At 36.7% G+C, this 20782-nt stretch overlaps 1 protein-coding gene across 2 annotated transcripts in view; it reads left to right on the top strand.

Moving 5' to 3' along the window:
• The window catches only part of LOC146668379 (E3 ubiquitin-protein ligase SMURF2-like), a 59848-nt gene that overhangs the window by 12453 nt on the left and 26613 nt on the right, over positions 1-20782 (top strand). For both annotated transcript variants that reach the window (XM_085410282.1, XM_085410281.1), the window contains exons 2-3: positions 14526-14564; positions 16364-16472. In XM_085410282.1, the coding sequence (XP_085266408.1) occupies positions 14526-14564; positions 16364-16472 (148 nt within the window). The remainder of the gene's footprint in view (positions 1-14525; positions 14565-16363; positions 16473-20782) is intronic.

The raw sequence follows: 20782 nt of genomic DNA, 5'->3' as shown, positions 1-20782 counted from the left end.
TTAACTTAAGATTAATGATACTTGATATCAGATCAGGCTACGGTGATTTGTTTTGAGTCATTACTGTTAAAAATGACAAATTAAACCTGGCTTTAACATTTTCTGGTGGTCTGTTTGTATCTTAACACAGCACTGTGTTTTAGGAAGCATTTGGCATATATAAGGAGTCTAAGTAATGAAATCCCACAGGTTGCTGCCATTCCCATAACTCAGCGTTACTGTTCCCCACTCATGACCTGCATTTTATCACGTATGCTTGTTGACACATTTATTACACTTTATTAGTGACACCTATACTACGTTACACTATAGTCTGTGAATTTGCCTCTCTTAATAGCTTTGTAAAACTTGTTCCGTTGTTTCAGTCAGTCTAGTTTAATCTGCTTTTCAAATTACTTTAGTACTTCAGTATAGAGCGAGCAGGAAAATGGAAAGACTGAACACCTCAGTATTGCATAACAACCTCTGACGGGAGAAGAGGTGGGCTTCAATATGCAAAACACATTAAACTTTCCAAGTGCTTCAAGAGGATTTTCCTGCTGAATGTGGAGGAGAAATATCACCTTTTACTTTTCATATGGCTGCAGAATAGCATTTCTGACAGCCCTTACTAAATTCTTAGGAAAAAATCCTAAATGCTTAAAGGTATTACTCCATGCATATTTTATTAAAATATGTGTAGACTAATACAAAATTAACCATTCTCCAGTATGATGTACAATGTGTATGACAATGTATATGTAGTCCCAAGCCAACATCAGTGTACAAAGTGTTTGTGTGTTGGGTGGGACGATTATAGCTTTTCAAAAGTTAAATTTGAGCATGTCTAAAGGCAGGTATTTAGTTTACAAATGATTTTTCAGCAGCGATTGCATTGCAATTAAAATACTCCTGGTTTTGTCTTCCTGTCACTGCCTAAACTATATAAATCCTCTAGGGTTGCAACTGGCAGATACCTTTTATTGTTTGTTAATTTTTCAATGATTATTTCTTTGGCTCTAACATCAAAAACTTGCAGTTTCCTTTTTCCCTTTCGACCCAACAGTCTAAACCCAAATATTTTCAGTTTACTTTTATGTTAAAGTCAGTTCAAATGGGAATGTAAAACCAAACATACTGCGTTTCTGCTTAAAAGATACAGCTTGCAGCTTTGAACTCCCCATTGCAACACTCATTGCAAGTTTCTATACTGAATTTTTTTTTTTTTTATTTCTTTTTGTCTTATTACTTCGTTTTTGAACAGGATGTCCCTCATCTCTCTGTCATTTCTCTCTCTTCCTTCCTCTCCTTCACTCACCCCCGGATCTAGTCCAGACAGCTGTCAGACGGCTCTGCCGGTGTGGCTCCAGTTTGGTGTACTTTTTTTTTTTTTTTTTTTTTCTTTATCTGTTTTATGCATGTGTTGTGCACGCATGCACCTACACACACAAAAACGCACGTGTAAACGCACACTTCCTGTGCCAGTTCCTCAACACAGCACAGTACTTAATGCTTGTCAAAGTGTGTTTGGGGACTCTGAGGGGGTGTTGGGGGGACTCTGAGGGGATTCCAGGGACCCCTAGAATGTAATGTTCTCTATTTTTAATCCCTTTAACACAGAGAAAGTGAAATTAGATTCAGTTGATGGTGTAAATATAAGGCCAACGGAGAACATTATGTCAAATCATATATATATATATATATATATATATATATATATATATATATATATATATATATATATATATATATATATATATATTAAAAAAAAAATTTTTTTTTCTCTTCTCATGAAAGTAAAAACGAGGGCAATGTGCAACATCCACAAATGTTATTATTGTCAGGAAGGAAGGCAAGACTTCAGGGACCACTTTTTCTTCCCCTCCAATGTTCTCCTGCTACTGTTTCAGCTGTCAGACTGCCCATTTCTGTTTGCTTGAGTGTCTGCTAGACCACTCAGCGTATACTGTATAAACACACAAGCACGACCACTGCCACTCAAGTTACCCCCCCACCACACACACTCACCACACTCACTCCATGCTCTCTATCTGTGTTTTCAGTGTAACTGTGGTTGAGATACAGTTTTGGAGGATGTGAGTTATGCAGTGGTGGAGATTAGGATCATGTAGCTCAAACTCTGAACATAATCAAAATAACAGTTCTAGGTGCAAAGGTCAAAGAGTAAAGTGCAAATGGTTGTCTGTCTTTGTGGCCATGCCACACTAATACGTTTTCGTTTGAAGACGCATCTTTTTCTCTTTGTTTTGGCCTTCCATCCACACTGAGACGGCGTTTTCGGTAAAAGGTGGATACATTTGAAAACGCTGTTTTCGCGTGGCAGTGTGGACAGCGAACCCAGAGCCTTTTTGAAAACGATGGCATCTTTACAGTAATCAGTATGGAAGCTAATTGGCTTCTATGCTGACTTAACCATCTGCGCAGTAGACAGCTTTTTCCAAGCGTCAAGTGTAGCCAGCAGATGTCCAGGCCAACATTTCAAAATGGAACCGGAAAAGTAATGATACCAAGAATTAGTTGGTAAATATCACACACATTCATGTAATGCTTCTCTACGAGAAGAGTGACAGGAAATAACTTTTACTGCAACACTTCTGTCACTGCTCTTTCTCGCCTACCTCTGTCTTCACACTAGTTGCCTATCTCTCACCATTTAGTCTCACACTTCTGTCAGCTATTACAATCCTTTCTCAATGTCCTGTCAACTAGAATAGAGCTGCAAGATGAATAAAGACATAGGGTGTGTTCACACTAGATACGGCTGCCTTGTACCTGTAAGTGTGAACACACCTATTTTCCACTGATTGTGCCCCCTACCTGGCTGGCCTGCTCTCACACTGTGCTTTAGTGGTCTAGGTCCAAGTAGGGGTATCAAATGGTCTCAGTAGATCAGTTACTTTTGTGCTTTTTTTTTTTTTTTTTTTTTTTTTTTGTGTCTTTCAAGCACACACAGACACTTTTGAAATATACTATTTGAAGAGCGGTTTTATATTTTGGGGAATACGTAGGGAAGGAGTGCCACATTAAAAGAAACAGCTTAAACCTTACTTTAGGTGTTGGTCTATTAAATTTGTTAAGCATTACATGTTATCCAAAGGGCAAGATATGGCATCACTTTATCAGCAGTTTTCTATAAGAAGTCAAACTCGTGTGGTATTTTGGCCCTTGTTCTTAAATAATATATGACTATCTAGCTTTTTGTATTGTGATGAAAATGTAGGCTCTCATGTAGTGACTAGCTTGTCCTTTTCCCTTCACTGCTCCATCTCATCTCCTCTTTTATCGCTCTTTTCTCTGTTGGTACTCTCCTAGATCTCCACCTCCCCATCCCATCCTCAGAATGCTTTTTTTCCACGTCACAGTCATGAACATCATCATTTTCCACCTGTCATCTCTCTTTGTGTTGTTTATAGATGCTAATAGTCCACGCAGAGACTGTTAATAAATTAATCCATCCATATGGGAATAAATCCACGTAACTATTGTTTTCGTGTTACTTTGTGCATAGACCTACACTGCATACTAGTTATAGTTTTCATCCCTTCAAATAACCAGTTGGCACTTAGATTGAAGCCATAGTTGCCTTTTAAGATAAAGCTGTTAAGACATGGACAAGCATGTTCTGCACACAATTTTACATGTACTGAATAGTAAATAAACACATTATACATATAGAATTATACATTTGTACTGAAAATTATTATATAAAAGTAGTTTAAAACTATAGCCATGACAAAACAGTCATTTGAACTTTTTGACTATCTACACACAGGTAAGCAGCTTCAGGAGCAAATTGCCTTTTTGGGTGAACTGAAAGCACAATAAGCAGCAATGTTTTTCTATGTCTAATGGCCGTCTTCCTTTGTCTCTTCCTTAGTTTCTTATACATGAAACAAATCACTCTTCCAGCCCAAACCTTACATAGTTTGACATCTGAATCACAGTAGCCTTCTAATCTTAGATATTGACAAAAATGACCTTACATTCTTGAACCACTATTTACTTGGATCACATCCATTGTGGTCTGTCCTCATAAAGATCCTGGACCAGCTTTCCACTAGGCGAAGTATCAGACCGAAGTAAGCTATTTCCCAGTCACAAGTGTACCTAATAAGTCACATGTGAATAACTTTCCTCTGGTATATTATACTTCAATGTATCCGATTCAAGCGTTATTCTTCCTGTATGATTATTCCATTTACTTTGTGACTCAGGCTTTAGATGGTCTTGCTTGACTCACAGCTCATTTCCTTTTCCTTAATTCCTTAATTCTTATTATCTGGACCTAGATTCTTTACTGACTCCACATCTTTCATCAGTGATTTCACAAGATTAAAAAACTCTCAATTTAGTTCTTATTTGCCAGCTTCCCTGCATCCAAAATACTAATTTAGAATAATCTTTGTATTTTATTAGGTGATATGGAAAAACCCAAACTCTTTCAGTAGTTTTTCTGGTATTATTTGGGGAATTTTATTATAAGGAGGATTGCTCAATCAACTTTCCATGTAACTATGGATAAAAGTATATAAATAGAGATCTTTTTTTAATACATTTGACCATTTTTAAGCTTTATGCCAGTTATCATTAAATTCGATGGTAATCAAACACATGCCAGATTTATTGATGGTTCATAATGAAAAGATAAATGTGGAAACAATTGAACTTGATGAAATGAACTTTTCATTTTTTATTTATGGCATGCACTCAATAGATTTCCAGACAAAGTCCTGCCCTACTTTTTCTTATCTCTCACTGTCATCCCTGCTACTCCTCCCTCAGTGTTTCCACTGTTTCTGGAATACCATCACTGTCATTCCCTAGTTATTTTACCCCCCTTCCCTCCCTCTCTTTTGCTGTATTTCTCTCCATTTCTCCCCCTCTAATATCTGCATTCCACAGATTTGTGACTGTAGATATACCTTTCTCCTCCCTTCCTGACATTTCTTCCTCCCTTCTCATTCCACCGTAAATTCCTGCCTCCAGATGAACATTTTGCCTTTACCTTCTCACCCCTCTCTATGTAGTGACTACATTCACTCTAAATTCCTGCCTGCAAATTGTTGGCATCTCCTCAGGGAGCAGAGAGGAGGGGGAGTGTCAGCTGTAGTCTACTGGCCTCTCAACTGAGTGACACAATTGGCATCCTGCGCATTTACTGGGCTCAAGGAAGGCTCAGTGTAGGAGGCTGAGAAATCGAGTAATGGTTTTATAGAGGAAGTGTAGATTAGGTTTTGGAGACCCATAAATGCTTATTCATACCACATCATCATTATTTAATTTTTATGTATATTTATTTTTTGGAGAGTGTAAGATAAACTTGCATATAGACAACTTGTGCTGACGTCTTCCCCTCATGAGCTCTATTCCTTGTATTGCAGTGTATTGCAGTGAGCAAGTAAGCGAGGAAGGGAAGTGGAAATGTTTGGTTTAACTTTTAAACAATACTGTGAATGAGACTGCATAAGGGAGTTGTAAGAGTCATAATAGAGCCAAATCTGTGGGGGAAGTTGAAGGCCTTCCCTCTTATTATCATTATCACAAAGGCTACCACGATGCAACCGGGTATATTACAGAGGTAGGAAAAAATATCTATACAGCTCTTGGCACTAAATATTTTCATTAAAATATGCAGGTTCCTTAATTACTTTGTCTTAACAGAGTCACTCCTAGCAATGGCAGTCTTGTAGACTTTGGTCATTTTAGATGTAAGTTTGCTTAGATGTTAGAGACATTTAATCCCAGTGTTCATAAACTCTGCAAACTGGTAGTATGGCTTGGTGTACCTTGGTGTGGAATAATGTTGAACTTTTTTTTGTAAATACAGTCCTTCATTGGCCAGACTTTTATTATGTTTCTGTTGTTGTTGTGTTTTTGTTTGTTTGTTTTTCCAAATTGAAAAAGGGGATGTTAACATGGTCTCAAGCAGCTTAGTTTAGCAGCTTGAAGCTTTATTCTCAACCCACATTGGCAGGCAGCAGGTGAAATGTGTTCAGAGGCGAGAGTAATAAAATTCTGGCTATGGGCCATAAACACATTTCATTACTTGGCAGACAAGACTTGGTAAAGTAGAAAAGTATTCATTTTTTCCCCTCTATATTGTTAATCTTCCAAATCTGATATGTTTTTGTGCAACTTTCTGTCCCTGAAGTCACTTACATTGTTGCTATAGATGCATACTTGAATGACTATGCAAGCCAGTGCATTATTGAAGTAGTTGTGTCTATAGAAATCCTATAGAAATGATTCACTTTTATCATCATTTAGAGCTGGGTGAGTGTCCTCCATTTAATTTCCAGCAATTGTGAAAACAAGCTCATCGGACTAAAATGATACAGCTCTTGGTACAACCACACCCATTTATATTTCTTTATCATTTTTTAAATTGCTGTGCTGTTTTGCCCCTCCTTAAAAAGCCCTAACTGTCTCCATGCTTAGTTCAGCCAAGATTAGGGTTTGTGCCCTCACTAACCACAGTTTAAGTTAGCAAATAATGTTTCCAACTATTTACATTACAGGTAGTAACTAAAAAAATGCTGATTATGACTTTCACCATGTTTTTTTTTTTTTTTTTTTTTTTTTTTTTTTTTGTCTTTGTTTGTACCCTGCATATTTGACAGGAATTCTTTGTTAGCTTTATGTTGCTAATGCAATGAGGTTTAAAATATCCTAGTTAATAGTCAAACCTATGATCTTCTCGATCTATAAAGAAAAGGAAAATATTTAAATTAAGTGAATGTCTCTATTTAAAAACAAACAAACAAAAAATTCATGATGTGATATTATAGTATATAGTATATCAGAAATCTGTTCACTATTTTTATTACAAATTATATCAGTAAGGAAGCTGACTAAATATTCACTGATAATTTATGGGACAGGGGTGGGATTAAATAAGTGTATACTTCTTCCCACTCCCTTTCAACATGTAAATTAATCAGAATGTTTTTTTGTATGTAATTTGTATAGTATATTTTTTTTCTCTCATTTCTTTTCTAAATGTACTTGTATATTGTTCACATGTTGAAATAAATTACCAATCAATCAATCAATCAATCAACCTGACACCCTGGCATAAGCTGTTAAATATGACTCAGCTTGTGAATTGCATTTGACCTCCTCCTTATTCTGGCTGTGTTGTGTTTAATCCAGCCCCAACGGATTATATTCCACTTTGTGCTTTCTAGTGAGTCATTGCCTGTTGGGTCATTGAACCTTTTTTTTTTTTCTTTTTTCAGTTTGTTTATTTGTTTGTGAGAATGCCTTTTTTGGCAGAAAACTGGGATTCTGCTTAAAAATATTTAAAGTGCTTGCATAACAGAAGCCTTTTCTCACCCGGCCCTGCATGAGTTTTAGCGAGACCTGAGCTTTCACCGGGCTTCTTTTCAAAGTCAACAGTGTTGAACATTTTCTTTTGCGCCACACAGTTTACTATGCTAATATTTGGTAACTCTGAAGCTCAATGGGCTTAATGCTATCTAAATTAAATACCAGCACAGCAGTAAACTTGCACATTAGTTTAATCATCACAACTTAAGGCAAATATGCACTAAACTGAACTTGAAACAATGAACATGATACAGAAAAAGGCTCTTCAAAAGAGTGTTCCCTGCATGTTCAACAGCAGGGTCGTGCTGATGCAGCATTTGTTGACTGTACTGTCCTTGGATTGCTGCTGGATAATTAATTGAGCAAATGGACCACAAAATGGCTGCATTTGGCTGTAGTGTTAGCTGTGCGCAATCACACAGTCATCTACTGGGGTTACTCGGACAGCGCAACCCAGCTCTGCTCTATCTGAGAATGCAGTAGGCTAGAGGCATGCTGGTAGTTGTGCAGTGAACTGGTGATTGCAAATCACAAACATTTGTGAACTCTAATGCAGCTCATGCCCTTTTTCTTGTCATCCCTTTTTATAAATATATATTTTTTTCCATTCATCTTTACGTTGTCAGGGTCTGCAGGCAGTTTGGTCAATGTATTAACATTTATTCATTGATTGACAGATCAAGCAATTACATTTAGTTTGTGGTGCAGTTGCCAGGCTTGTATCATGTCAAGGTTCTCTTTATTAATATTTTTGAGATTTTACTCTGGTCCTTTGCAACAGAAGTACTCGACCGGAATTAAACTGATTAACTTGCGATCTATTCTGACCGTTAGGCTCACGGGACACTCAAAGGATTTGGAGTCCGATCCCACATCCCACCCCTCACCCCTTTTCCGAACAAATGCAGGGCATTTAACAACTGTTGATGACTTCTTGTGCAGGGTCCCTTGAGAAAAAAAGTCAGAATCACCCGGCGCCCCCCGCATGTGTCTGTTTATGATCTTTCACCTTATGACCAGAACTAATACCAACCTTTAGCTTGACACTTTTATTCTGACAGGTGGAGATGTTACAAAAGTGCCGCCTGTCTAAATGCCTCCCTTTGTGATCAAAGACACTCATAATATTTTGTTACCTTTTCTTTTTTTTAATTCACGGTATAATTATAACCAAATGTGAATTCATGGAAATTGCATGGGTGGCAATGAAGAGCAATACATTTTTTTTTTCAGTTGTAAGATGTAATTTGTACACATTATTATATTATAATTGAAAATATTTTAAAAATTTCCTCTGTTGTAGCAAATGAAAGTATCACCATATGAAATCATTTTATAATCTGAGAAGATGGAATCCTGACTTAACCTGAGATGATTGGACAAAAATTGCATTGTAAGGAAAAGTAATTAAAAGTATGGCTGGGCCATATCATACCGTTCACGGTAATACCGGTATGATGTTGGGCAACAATAAGAAAATGAAATACTGCAATAGAATACGGGTAAAACGCGCATGCGCAGTGCCTTTGTTTTTATACGCACATGGCGGAATAAGCATTACGGCTTTCGTAGGCAGGAGCCTCGCGGAGTGATTCGTACTGTGCTTCAACATAATATTACCGTGTTTTGTGTGTGTGTGTGTGTGTGTGTGTGTGTGTATAACCTCTTAAGTTTTGTGGATATTATACGTGGTTATGCTGAGGATATTTCCACTGGAAATGCCTTTTGGTTAAACTGCCAGCAACGAATTTGCATTTGCACTGTTAAATTTTTATATAACTTTAATGCACATAAAAAAAAAAAAACCAGCTGCTTGTTTAAGTGAAAATACATTGATGTTTTTTTGTTTTGTTTTGTTTTGGTTTGTTTCGCACTAATAAAGTTGTGGAGTTGTAAAGTGTCTTGTCTAGTGTGAATTATATCGTCAGTTATATCGTTATCGCCAATTTTCAAATGTATATCGTGATGAATATTTTTGGTCACATCGCCCTGCTCTAATTAAAAGCCATTTAATTGTTAGTTGTTTATAGCCTGTGTCCTCGTTTTAACACATTCAAATGTAGGTTTGGAAGGTTTTCATGGGCTTTAAATGGTATACTTCCATTTCCCCTGGGGAAGTGGTACCGTTGACCTCTGAAATGTACAGACATATTGTCTGGATTAGTGAAAGGGCACTGTGTGTCTCCACATCCCTTATCTACCAGACAGTGGTAAAAACATTATCCTTCTATGTTAATTGCTTAGATGGGTAAGTTTGGTTTGGGGTAGCTGTTTCACTGGCTTATTTTAGCCTGTGTAATGTGGTGATCCACTTGCAAATTATCCCAAAACAGCAGCTGCTCCTTTAAATCATTTTGAATAAACAATGGAGTAGAGTTGACCCCATTTTGAACTTTTAACTGCTACCACAGCTTTGTTTAAGATGAGAGCAATATTGGGTGGTCAGAGGACTATGTTAGGAGGAAGCTATTTATTTATTTATCTTTTCCCCAAGAATCTGTATTATTAAAAGTATTTTTTCAAGCACAGCATGTGACTATGATTTTTAACAAAAATACTGTGGAATATTGGCTATCCATGTTTAAAGTTGATTATTCAAACACTGCAGTGAGAAGTGTGAAAATAGATGCAAATCTCTTGAGGTTTTTAACTGAACTGATTTTTGATGTAAGTTAATCATCAAAACTTCATGTTATTGCAAGACTAGGAAAAGAGAGCAATCAAAATAGCTATAGGGATTATTATTTATTGTTTTAGTATGTACTGTTAGTATTTCCAGTCTTAAGATTACCTACCAAGAATGTCTACAACTGTAACCTGTATTTAAGGTTAAGTGAATTGTGAAAAATCTTGGTATAACATCAGCAGCTAAACAGAATTATTAAAACAGGAGATGTGCTGAAAATCATACATCTAAAATACCAGGAATTCTGAAATTCTTTCATTAAACAATAGAGAGAAAATGACAGTTAGTGGTTGTCATTTGTGACTGCGCAAGTATTCAGTCAGACTTATTATCTTTCCCCTTGCTTTTAAAATTAGGTTTTATGGTTGGGATGATGACCCATAGACAACACAAAGGACAGCCTCACCCCAGGGCTTCTTGGTGGTTTACTGTTTCCTAGTTGACCTAGCTTTCTGTGTTAGGATCTGAATGAGTCTGGTCTCCTGCCAGCCATGGCTTGCCTGCTCACGTGGCAGCTATTTAACACTGTCGGATCCCTAGAGGGCACAGTGTGAGATTTGACTCATTGGTGATTGTAGTTCACAGTGGAAGAGTGTGCATATGTGTAGATAAGGTTATAAAAATATTTCGGCATATTTTCTAAATCCTTATGGGAAGGCTGTAAATTGATATAGAAATCTGATCTGGGGTAGTAGTAATAAAAGCTCAAATAGGAGCTTCTTTGGTGTGTGTGTGTGTGTGTGTGTGTGTGTGTGTGTGTGTGTGTGTTTTTTTTTTTTTTTTTTTAATCTTTTCTTTTAGTTGTACAAAGTCCCGTTTATGTGAGACAGCGTTATTGAAAATTAATTTTTGTTATATTGTATTTAGTCCATATTAAGATTGTGCCAAATTCATGTTTTCTAAGAGCATTATGATGAATACAAAATGTACCTAAAGTCATGTTTGGTGCCAGTTAAGTCACAATTTTATTTTATGTATTCTGGTATTCTGGTACCAGTTATGTATTTTTTGGATCTCAGTTCTCCTTAAGAAGCTAATTGGAGGAGGATGCTTTCTCCCTGATTTGAAGGGTGAGAAGTTCATTAGCTCATCAATAATGAAGATCTTTTCTCTAAAAAGCACTTAGTACAAACTCACATGTCCATATGGGTTACAGTCCAGAACTATTTGTTTCATGAAATGTCACTTTTAATATTGTCTTGTTCCCTCCCATGATCTTACAGCACAAATTTAGAAAATCACCAGTAACATAGTTACCTGCAGTAATTATTTCTATCCCTCTTAGATCTTGTGTTTGTCTTATTTCACTGATTATTGATTTGTTGTGCAAGTTACACCCCCTTGAACATATTAAGCACTATCAGTAGCTTTATTCTGATGTGCCTGGCAGCACAGTTAGTGAGAGGCCATTGATAACAAGAAAGAGGATTTTCGCCCTGTCGTAATTATGGCTGAGACAGTGGAGCAGTGTGCAGATTAATCCCTTAATTTTCACTAACACAGTTTGGTAACTTAAGAGCCAAGTGCACCCAATTTAACCTGCTAGCTACTAATCTGTGCTGCCTCTTCAGCACTGGTGAGCGCACACTGCTGTCGGGTCTACACTCCAGATTTTGTTGAGGTTACCAGCCTGGCTCCTGACCTCTAAATGACAACCTGTCTCCAGTTTGCGTAATGATATATTTGAAATTCACTTATGAATTCACTTCAGAATATGTGTTATATAGAATATAACAACTATATATCTATAGATATCTATAGATAGAGATATAGAGATATAGATCTAGATATATAGATATATATCTATAGATGGATAGAGATAGAGATATATAGAGATACAATTGATAAAACCTACATAAGAGCAAATAAATGGGATAGAGGTGATGCCTATGACTTTACTTTTAAATATTTATTATTAAAAGCTTCAGTTGTTGTGAATAACCACAGCAAATTGTGCCCTATAATCAGGAACAAACTAAAGACTTTTTTTTGTTTGTTTGTTTTTGTGGACAGAATGATCAAAGCTTTTACTCAGTTACTCATTTTGGATTGACTATGTTGATTATATTTAGCAGGCAAGAATTTCAAAGCAGAAGAGCAAATGAGCTTTCTGACCAAGTTTGTACTGCTAACACCTTGAAATACATCTGCATTATAGAGTTCTACAAATACCCTGAAGCATGGGTTTCATGCCTATCCTGATCATTCTGGAGGGTTTTTGTTTTTTGTTGTTGCAGTATTTAGTCTTTCAGTTGTAGCATCTATTCACATATGTCCTGCCAAGATTTCAGACCTCTTGTTTTTCACTTGTTGGCCAACATAACCGTGTCCATTTTGTCCCATGCGAGGTTATTTTGGCTGCTTCTGATTTGGCCTGCACCTGTTGGCTTTGGCTGTGTATTTTCCCCTGACAAGTGGATGGTTAGTGTTCATCCAGTCAACGCAGTTTGGTTTGTGTTGAGATTGTCTGTTCCTGTGCTGTGATTCTGATTTGATTGACTGTATCATTTTGGTCACTGTCAAAGTCTCCACATGCAATGGCTGTAATGCTAGGTTTGTTTCTCAAGTCGGCCTCATATCTTTATCGGAAGTAGTGCTCATTAGTGGCAGTTTCTCACACACACACGCAATCTGTTATATAATCCATGTACACAATAGATGCCCACTGTTTTGGCTTGTCTTAATGCGTTTGAAAACTTCTAGTTTGACAAATGCATAAGAAACTGTTTATTTGCTGTACTGAATCAAATAGTAAATGATGTATGCAGTAGGCAGTCTGAGTTGGTAGTATTGCTTTATAATTGCTTTATAATGCCTTTATCCATAGTGCCTAGGTATATAGTCTATTGCTGCATTTGTATAGTTATATATTTTTTTTCATAGTCTGTACTATATTTCTAATATGGAGTTTCCAGAATAGTTTTTGTATGTCTTAGTTATTGTTTATACTATAGCTTTTATATGTGTGTGTTTTTGTTTGGCATTTGTTGTGGAGGGCAAAGAGAATTTCTTTGCACGGGGAAACATGTTTCTTTATTGTGCATATGACAATACAACTTTGAAGCTTGAAACGTCTGATCAATGGCAGCTTTTAACCTACGCTGTGTATAGTATAGCTATCGTCCTGTTTTCTGCTGCAAGTAGGTGCCGGTTAAGCATTACACAACAGCTCCTCTACCGGAAACTTACCTTTTGGACTCATCAGAAATTAAAGTTCTCAGTTGAGGCTAAGAAAACAGAAAGGGGGCATGGCTTACAATCAATTCTGTTTTTTGGGTTTCTTCTTTTTATTTCGAGACAAGGAAAGCTTATATGCAGCAAAAGATGAGACTTGTGTTTGTAAGCAGATGTTATACCTTTACAGCTCATTGAGCTGCCTTGGGCTCAGCAGATTTGCACTACCTCCTGTTTAAGTTGTTCTAGATTAACTGTGGTGTTTGCTTTCTTGCTCAAAGACTAAAACTCAGTGAAGCTATTTGGAAAGAGAGAAGTTACCTGTACCTGTATTAGTAATGTATTGGCAGGGCTTGCCCAGGACCATGAATAGAAAGCAGTGAATATTAAAATACATGGATGGCTAAAAGCAGAGAGACTGAATAGTGTGTGTTTCTTTAGTGCCTTTTTGTGATAGGGATCTTGGTCTGTCTGCTGGCAGTGAAGGGTGCTTATTAACTTCCTTTTGCATCTTTCACCTTTTCACTGTTGTTTTTTTCTAAACATTCATTGTGCAAGTTTTCTCTGCCACCGCTCGTTTTTTTTCTTCTTTTTCCCCCCTCTTTTCCTTCTATGCTTGGCCTATTTTGTCTTACTCTGTAAGCATCATAAGATTGTCCAGCCAGTTCCAGACAGAGCTTAATTTCACTTATATTCTATAGCATGTAGTACAAAATATTTAGGAGTAGGAAAATTAAGAATTAAAAAAACATCTTAAAGGGTATAACCATAGCCAAGCATGGACATACTTTTAGTATCCCTCTTGTTTCTTTTGAAAGCTAGTGTATGCAGTTCGTGTTGCAAACCCCCATAGACTTGCTTGCTACAAGAAAAAGAGCTTGTCTGTTCAATATTTTACAGTGAGAAACTCTTAACAAGTGTCTCAGCCTGTGAGGGACTGTGAAAATGGACAAACCAAGATGTAGGCCAAAAGAGAGTAGTACCTATTCAGCCTTAGAAACTTAAAAAATAATTAATGAAAATCTACTAAAATTAGAGAGAGAAAGTTATTATTTAAGATGTCAAGCATTTATACATTATGTATATTGTGTTTTTTATAATAGCTTTTTGACATATATGAAACATATTTGTGGCCATTATTTCTTTAAATATGGCTAAATATAAAAAAATAAGGAAAGAATTTTTTAAATGATACCGAATATTGTTGGAATGCTGTTTCAAAATTATTGTGGCAAATATATCTGAATCACTTTGTTTTTTGTTTTGTTTTTTTTGCGTTTGTTGGCAAAAAAAAAAAAGTAAAAGAAAACAATATCTGTTTCTTTTTTTTCCCCAGTTCTGTGTGCAAAGAACCTGGCAAAGAAAGACTTCTTTCGTAAGTAAAAACTATTTTTATTTATAAGATGCTATTCCTGTCCTGTTTCCTCTCTTGTACATTAGAATGCTTTGTCAGCAGTGGTGGCTTGCAGCATTTTGAAGTAAAACTGGGAAAACTGTAAAAGAAGTCCCTTAGGAGCCATCTGTCTATTAAACACAACAGGAGCCCTGGTACACACTAGGACCCAATGCTAACCCAAATTCTGGTAATAGGAATGTGGCTCACTGGCACATAAAAACCAAACTAAAAGACTTTAATTGGACAGGATGGATATCGCTATTTTAGTCAAACCCATGAAATACTGTAAATAATAATAGTACTAGATTTAGTGGTTACATTTACAGTTTAGTTTAAGAGCATGCAAGGACGAAGTTTATACTTAGCTTGTTTGTTTGTTTGTTTTAATTAAAACGTAAACTCATTGGTTAACTACCCTCAAAGGTTTACATACCTTAATTATTGAATTTAAATCCAAAATCATCAAGTAAACGACTACAAAAAAATTGTTTTAAAACCTTTTTGGTTTCCAGCTGTTATAGTTAAAAATTTGCAATGTAAAAGTAGGATTAAAACATACCTTACATTAGCTCTAACAGCTCAGCTTATATTTATTTAAAAAAAGGGGAAAAACAACTTAAAAATATATTTAAAAATAAATTGCCCAGTGCTTTGGCCAGGCCTGGCGTTGACTCAGACTCAGCCGGCCACTGGGCTTGCAGTACACTGCACTGCAGAAACGCTGCCAAAGTATACAGCCAAGAAATGCACTGTTTTTACTTCAGTTGGAAATTATGGTTTCTCTGAAAGCACTGAACTGCCAAAAGCAGCTTGTACTTCATTTTTGTCTTTAAAAAAAAAAAAAAAAAATGCTCTTATGTATATACACAAATGCACAACCACAACAAAGGAAATTCCAAGACACCACTGAGTGACTAAACAGGTTTATCTTGTGTAAAGTGTCTGCGCTCAGAGTTTCATACCTCGGCAGTTTAAAAAAACATACACATGCATGCACAGACCTAGACAGGGACCCTAAGATAAATACACCATGAAGAATCTCTTATCAGATTTCCAAATGAGTGAGATACTGTGAACAGACTTGTCGTAAAGTTTTTCTGCATATTGCTTCATATGTTCCATGTGTTGTGTAAATGTTTCACAAAATACAGTAGCCCGTGAGAAGATTTTAATTGTACTTTCTTACTTTTTAAAAAATCCTTCATCTTAAACATAAGATAAAGAGCGTTAAAGTTAGTATTTTATCTTATCAAATACCTGTTTAATAGGTGTATTATCAGTTATAGCATGAAATAGGAAGCTAACCAAAACGTACAAAACAAGACGCTTGATTAGACTAATAACTTTCTTTATAGTGTCCATATATTTACCCACAAGCTTACACAGCAACACATGTATCCATCCTCCTGTCTCTGCTGGTTTCATGACCTTCACATGAACCTGAGTTTAGTTTTAGTCAGACACTGCAGGGATATTATCATCATATGGGGAAAAATGTAATGTTTATGGACTACAGCAGATTATTATTACAGTTAAAAAGCAGGGGGGGGATGCAGAGAAAATCAACATGTAATTTTAAGAGGAACTCTCACAAAGTAGTGGTGTAGCTGCCAACCTGACTGTCTGTAAATGAGGACAACCAGATAAACTTGTCACTGCAGTCTCAAAGGAGTGACAAAAATAAGGGTTAAAAACTGTGTCACCTCTAGTGCCTCCATGATTGGTGTACCCACAGGGTTTGTACAAAGGTTAAACAAAATGTTTGTCCACTTTTACAGGGTTGCCAGATCCCTTTGCCAAAGTGGTGGTGGATGGTTCAGGACAATGCCACTCTACAGATACTGTGAGAAATACGCTGGACCCAAAATGGAATCAACATTATGATCTGTAAGTCAACAGGAGAAGCCGTGTGCCAGATTGCTGCTTACTCTTTGTGGCTAATTAAGAAACAAATGCTGTAAAAGTGTGCGTTTACTATCAATCAAATTCAAAATGGTCAAAAGAAACATAGAAGGAAGGAATGTAGTGTACTGATTTTGCTCACTCACATGTCTTTGTGTGGAAGGAAGGTAGATTGATTTGTATCTTTCCCCTGTTAAAAAAACAAACCAACCTGATCAATTACATAAAAACAAAACCTGTAGCGTAACATTTCAGGCGTTCCATACCACAGGCCTCACAAAAGGTATTTTCATTACATTTTATGTGGAGGGAGCCAACTTGTATTGATATGGTGCTCTAAAGTAACAGGTTATGTCTACTTCCGGAGCATTTGTGGAAATAACTCCAGAAAGGTCTTCTGTGTGAATCTGAAGACTTTTTTTGGCAAGCTAGCTTTGTCTCAACTAAATGTGGATCGCACACATTTAAAGCTCTACTTTATTTTAATCTCTTTTAGGATTAGCCACATATCATCAGCCTTTGTAACACTATGCAACTTAAATCTTGAAACCTGCTCCTTCAACAAGGGCGGGCTCCTTTCGTTTTCTTTCTGTCCCCAATGTTTAAAAACACCTTCTGTTTGTTACGGTTTCAGATCAAGTATAAAATAATGTGTTCATCATCTTTTCTGTGGTCTCAGATATTGATTTCACTGGGGCTGTGCACTCTGAATGTTAATCTCTACCGAGGATTGTGTTGACAGGCCATTTCAAGAACTGATCACAGTAAACCCCACTTTTGATTATGCCTATGCACTGGTGAGAGATGAAGAGATGAAACTGTGGTAACTGAAGAAAATGAGAGGAAATAAGGGGCCTGAAGAATGAGTCATGAAGAAATAGATGCACACATGAAGTCCAAAAGAAAGACAGTGTCAAGTTACAGGGTGAAAATATGTATCACAATTGGTATGTTGGCTCACTGTCTAGCAATTGGTTTAGTTCATCCTCGTTTTTTGCCGTCACAGCTTCTTCGATTCTGACAGTTGTCTCTATGTTTGCTTCTTTTCAACAGCATCGAAGTGTGCGAGTTACTTTTTATGTAATGAATAACAGTAATTTATAATAATAGAAATATTAATCGTGCACACAGCCTTAAATTAATGCAAATGTTAAAGTAAATACACTTTCGGTGAACATGCATGTGTGAGGGTTTCTCATTTCTCTACAGATGGACAATTCGAATATTTTTGCTCTGTCAACAATGACCTCAGGTTCCCTCCGTTTACATAATTCTCCTCCCCTCTCTGTTTCCCCACCGTCTCAGAGAGGGTGTATTCCCCACCCGTGACCCCTGGCCTCTTCCTCTGGTTCAGGAAATGGCTAACATGCCACAGAAAGCAAATGGGAGTGTGGGCTTGGCAGATCGCCAGCTCACCACACCCCCAACCTCAGCCTCTAGCTTTAGGAGGTGGAGTCTTTTTCAGCATGACACTGGTCCTGACAGGGGCCTTGTTATTGTAAATACACTAAAATAATTATTTGCTTTTTTAGACTACAATTTACACACTATAATTCACCTTGGTGTCCTGCACAGAAGATATTTGAGGACACAAAAAAAAATAAATCTAGTAAGTGTTGAAAGTTTATGAACTCTGCAGTATGCAGGTCTTGTTTTGGCAGGTTGTCTTTTCATGCTTGGCCTCTTATTTCCAGGCTTTTCAGTACAAGTCTTCACATTACTTTAGTTGGGAGTATTGGGTTTGCTTGCTGCTCCCTCTGCCTTTCCCCAAGAGACGTTAAATTCTGTACATGTTGTGTTGTACAGCCTTATGTAATTCAGCCGTCTTTATCACTGGGAACAAATCAAATCTTGTTCAATTAGGATGTGTAAAGTGTTGAACACATAGATGGCATTAGCGTTGATTCCTTCTGGCATTTGTTGACATCCAGATCAATAATATATTGGTAGTAGTTGTCAACCCAACTCTCCTCAATATAGATCGCTTGACACAGGCATTACCTCTACATCAAATTTACCTGCCTATAGTTTAATAAAAAAGTGCTAATTTTGCTGCTGCTGTGGCTAATATCCTTGTATTTTTCTTTCCATAAATGTGTATGTGGATGAGAGAGACACACACAGAGTATTGTCCCAAATTTAGGCCAGTAACCTTTTTTATTTTTTCATAAAAACATGACGAAGGCGCCTCAGACCACTAGATTAACTTCATGTGTTATGCGCGTGCTAGCATCTGTGTGACTTATTGAGAATGATGTCAGATGCTCAGTGCGTAAATAAACCAAAGAATTCGAGCAAAAATAAAGGTTTCTGGGAGGGTTTCCTAACACAGTGATAAACTGTGCATATTTAACAGTGTTTCTCCTTAAATACTTTTCTTTTTTGTAGAATTACCCTTTAAACTTGGGTTTTGACAATAAAGTTTGTATCTCATTTTTATCTGTAATGATCAGTACATTGAGCCAAAGTGCTTTTCGTACAGATGAGAACAGAAAAAAAAAAACTGTTCAAAACACAACATTTTCACACTGTGTGTTAAAGTTCAGCTGAAGATCGTCTTTTGAGGCTGTGTTTACACAGAATGTGATTGGACGATCACAATGCCGAGTCAGTCATCTCCAACAAGTTAAGAATTTTATTGATTTTATAAATTGTTAATAAAAATTTGTGACAAAAACAAGGGCTGAATCCTTATTGATCCTCTGTGCTCTTTACATTTTAAGTTTCTGTATTTTTTCCATGTTATCATCATCGTTTGTTTTGAATTCATGAAAGAGATGAAGAGTTACGGGAAAGAAGTTAGCATAGCAACATAAAGACAATTTTCTTTTGAGCAATAAGAAATAATTGATGAAGATAGATTTTGGAAAAAATTCAAGGATTTTCAGTGAGAACTTTAGGGGCCTGCACTTGTTTTCACATCCCATCTGTCCCAGGAATCATCTATTGAAAACAGGAAGCCTTGGTTAATTCACACTTTAGAGATGTGTCATATCAGCATTTCAAGTCATAAACCGTCCTGCAAAGTTTACTCAACTTTCATCAGACAGACTACCATCAGACAGTGCCTCACTGTTGCTAAATTCGAGATTGTTTGAAGTGTTATGTCAGTATGTTTTTGTGAGTCAGGAAATGACTTTTTCAACTTCTCTTATCTTGCGACACTCTTTCATAGTCTTGTCAGCAATTTAGCTTTTTTTTTCTCTCTTCTAAATCTGTTGCCTTGAGGTGGTGCTTTGCACAGCATACCTCCGCATCAAGAGACCTGTTTAATGTAAACCACACTGTGTAGAAAGAAAACATAAAAAAAGTATGGTTTCTTTTTACCCCAGCACACAAAAAGCAGGAACTAAAGAACCGAAAATTTAATGATCCTAATCATTTTGTGTCAATATCAACACCCTGGCAAATATGCTGTATAATTAACTCTTCTTTATGTTAAAAAACTGGAGCTTAATTGATGCTTTGTGGCAAAGAAAATGATCTATTCGTTCAAAAAATTTGCCATCAAATGGTGTTAAAGTATTAGAGTGAGATTTTAACAAACATGCGCAGTGAACCACACGTTAATATTTACTGGGAAGCAAACGGTGTGCCAATGTGCTACTGGATTCTGGTCATAAGAATATCTTATCATTTTACCAACATCCTTGTTTTGGCTTTTATACCAAACCTATATGTTTTGATGTGTTGAGCAGGAAAATCCCCTCCATGCCACTGCGATGCAGCATAATAGCAAAACAGCTGCTAGACTGTAATTACGTGTGTGTTAGTGAATGTGAGATTGTGCATTTGAATATTGTGTTTACTGTAAGAGCTGTCTAAGCCTCAGACAGTGGTGAAGCACATCGCGGGGACTTCCTCTGTTCCTTAAACCACGACTAGACTGGCCTCAGCGGTGCTGATTCTACACACGCGCACGCACACACACAGGGACAGAAGTTACTTTTAAATGTGATGCACTAATCAGCCTCATTACAAAGTGTACATCTAAAACTCTGTGACAGGTTCAGAGAGAAGTACATGTAAAATGGAAGGTTATGGTTTTGTGTTTCTTCTTTTTGGCTTAGTTTTTAGTAACTGTAATAATTTTTAGGAAATCTCTGGAGCGCAGGGTTATTTTAACTTGTGAGTTCATTCAATTTCATATCACTCTTCTTAAGGGTTGAGCCTCTAAGCACACGTCTTGGAACTTTTTTTTCCAAGTACAGTGTCAAGACTTAAAAGCTTTGTTATTACTCATCGTTTCTATTTTATTGACCTGTCTTTTTTTCACTTTCTTTCTCTCACCCCAT

The sequence above is a fragment of the Rhamphochromis longiceps genome, linkage group LG6 (genome assembly GCF_057381845.1).
Source record: "Rhamphochromis longiceps isolate RC_006_pf linkage group LG6, R_longiceps_female_GT1.1, whole genome shotgun sequence".
Lineage (NCBI taxonomy): Eukaryota > Metazoa > Chordata > Actinopteri > Cichliformes > Cichlidae > Rhamphochromis > Rhamphochromis longiceps.
The sequence above is the reverse complement of the archived record's forward strand: the minus strand, read 5'-3'. Positions and strand labels throughout refer to the sequence as shown.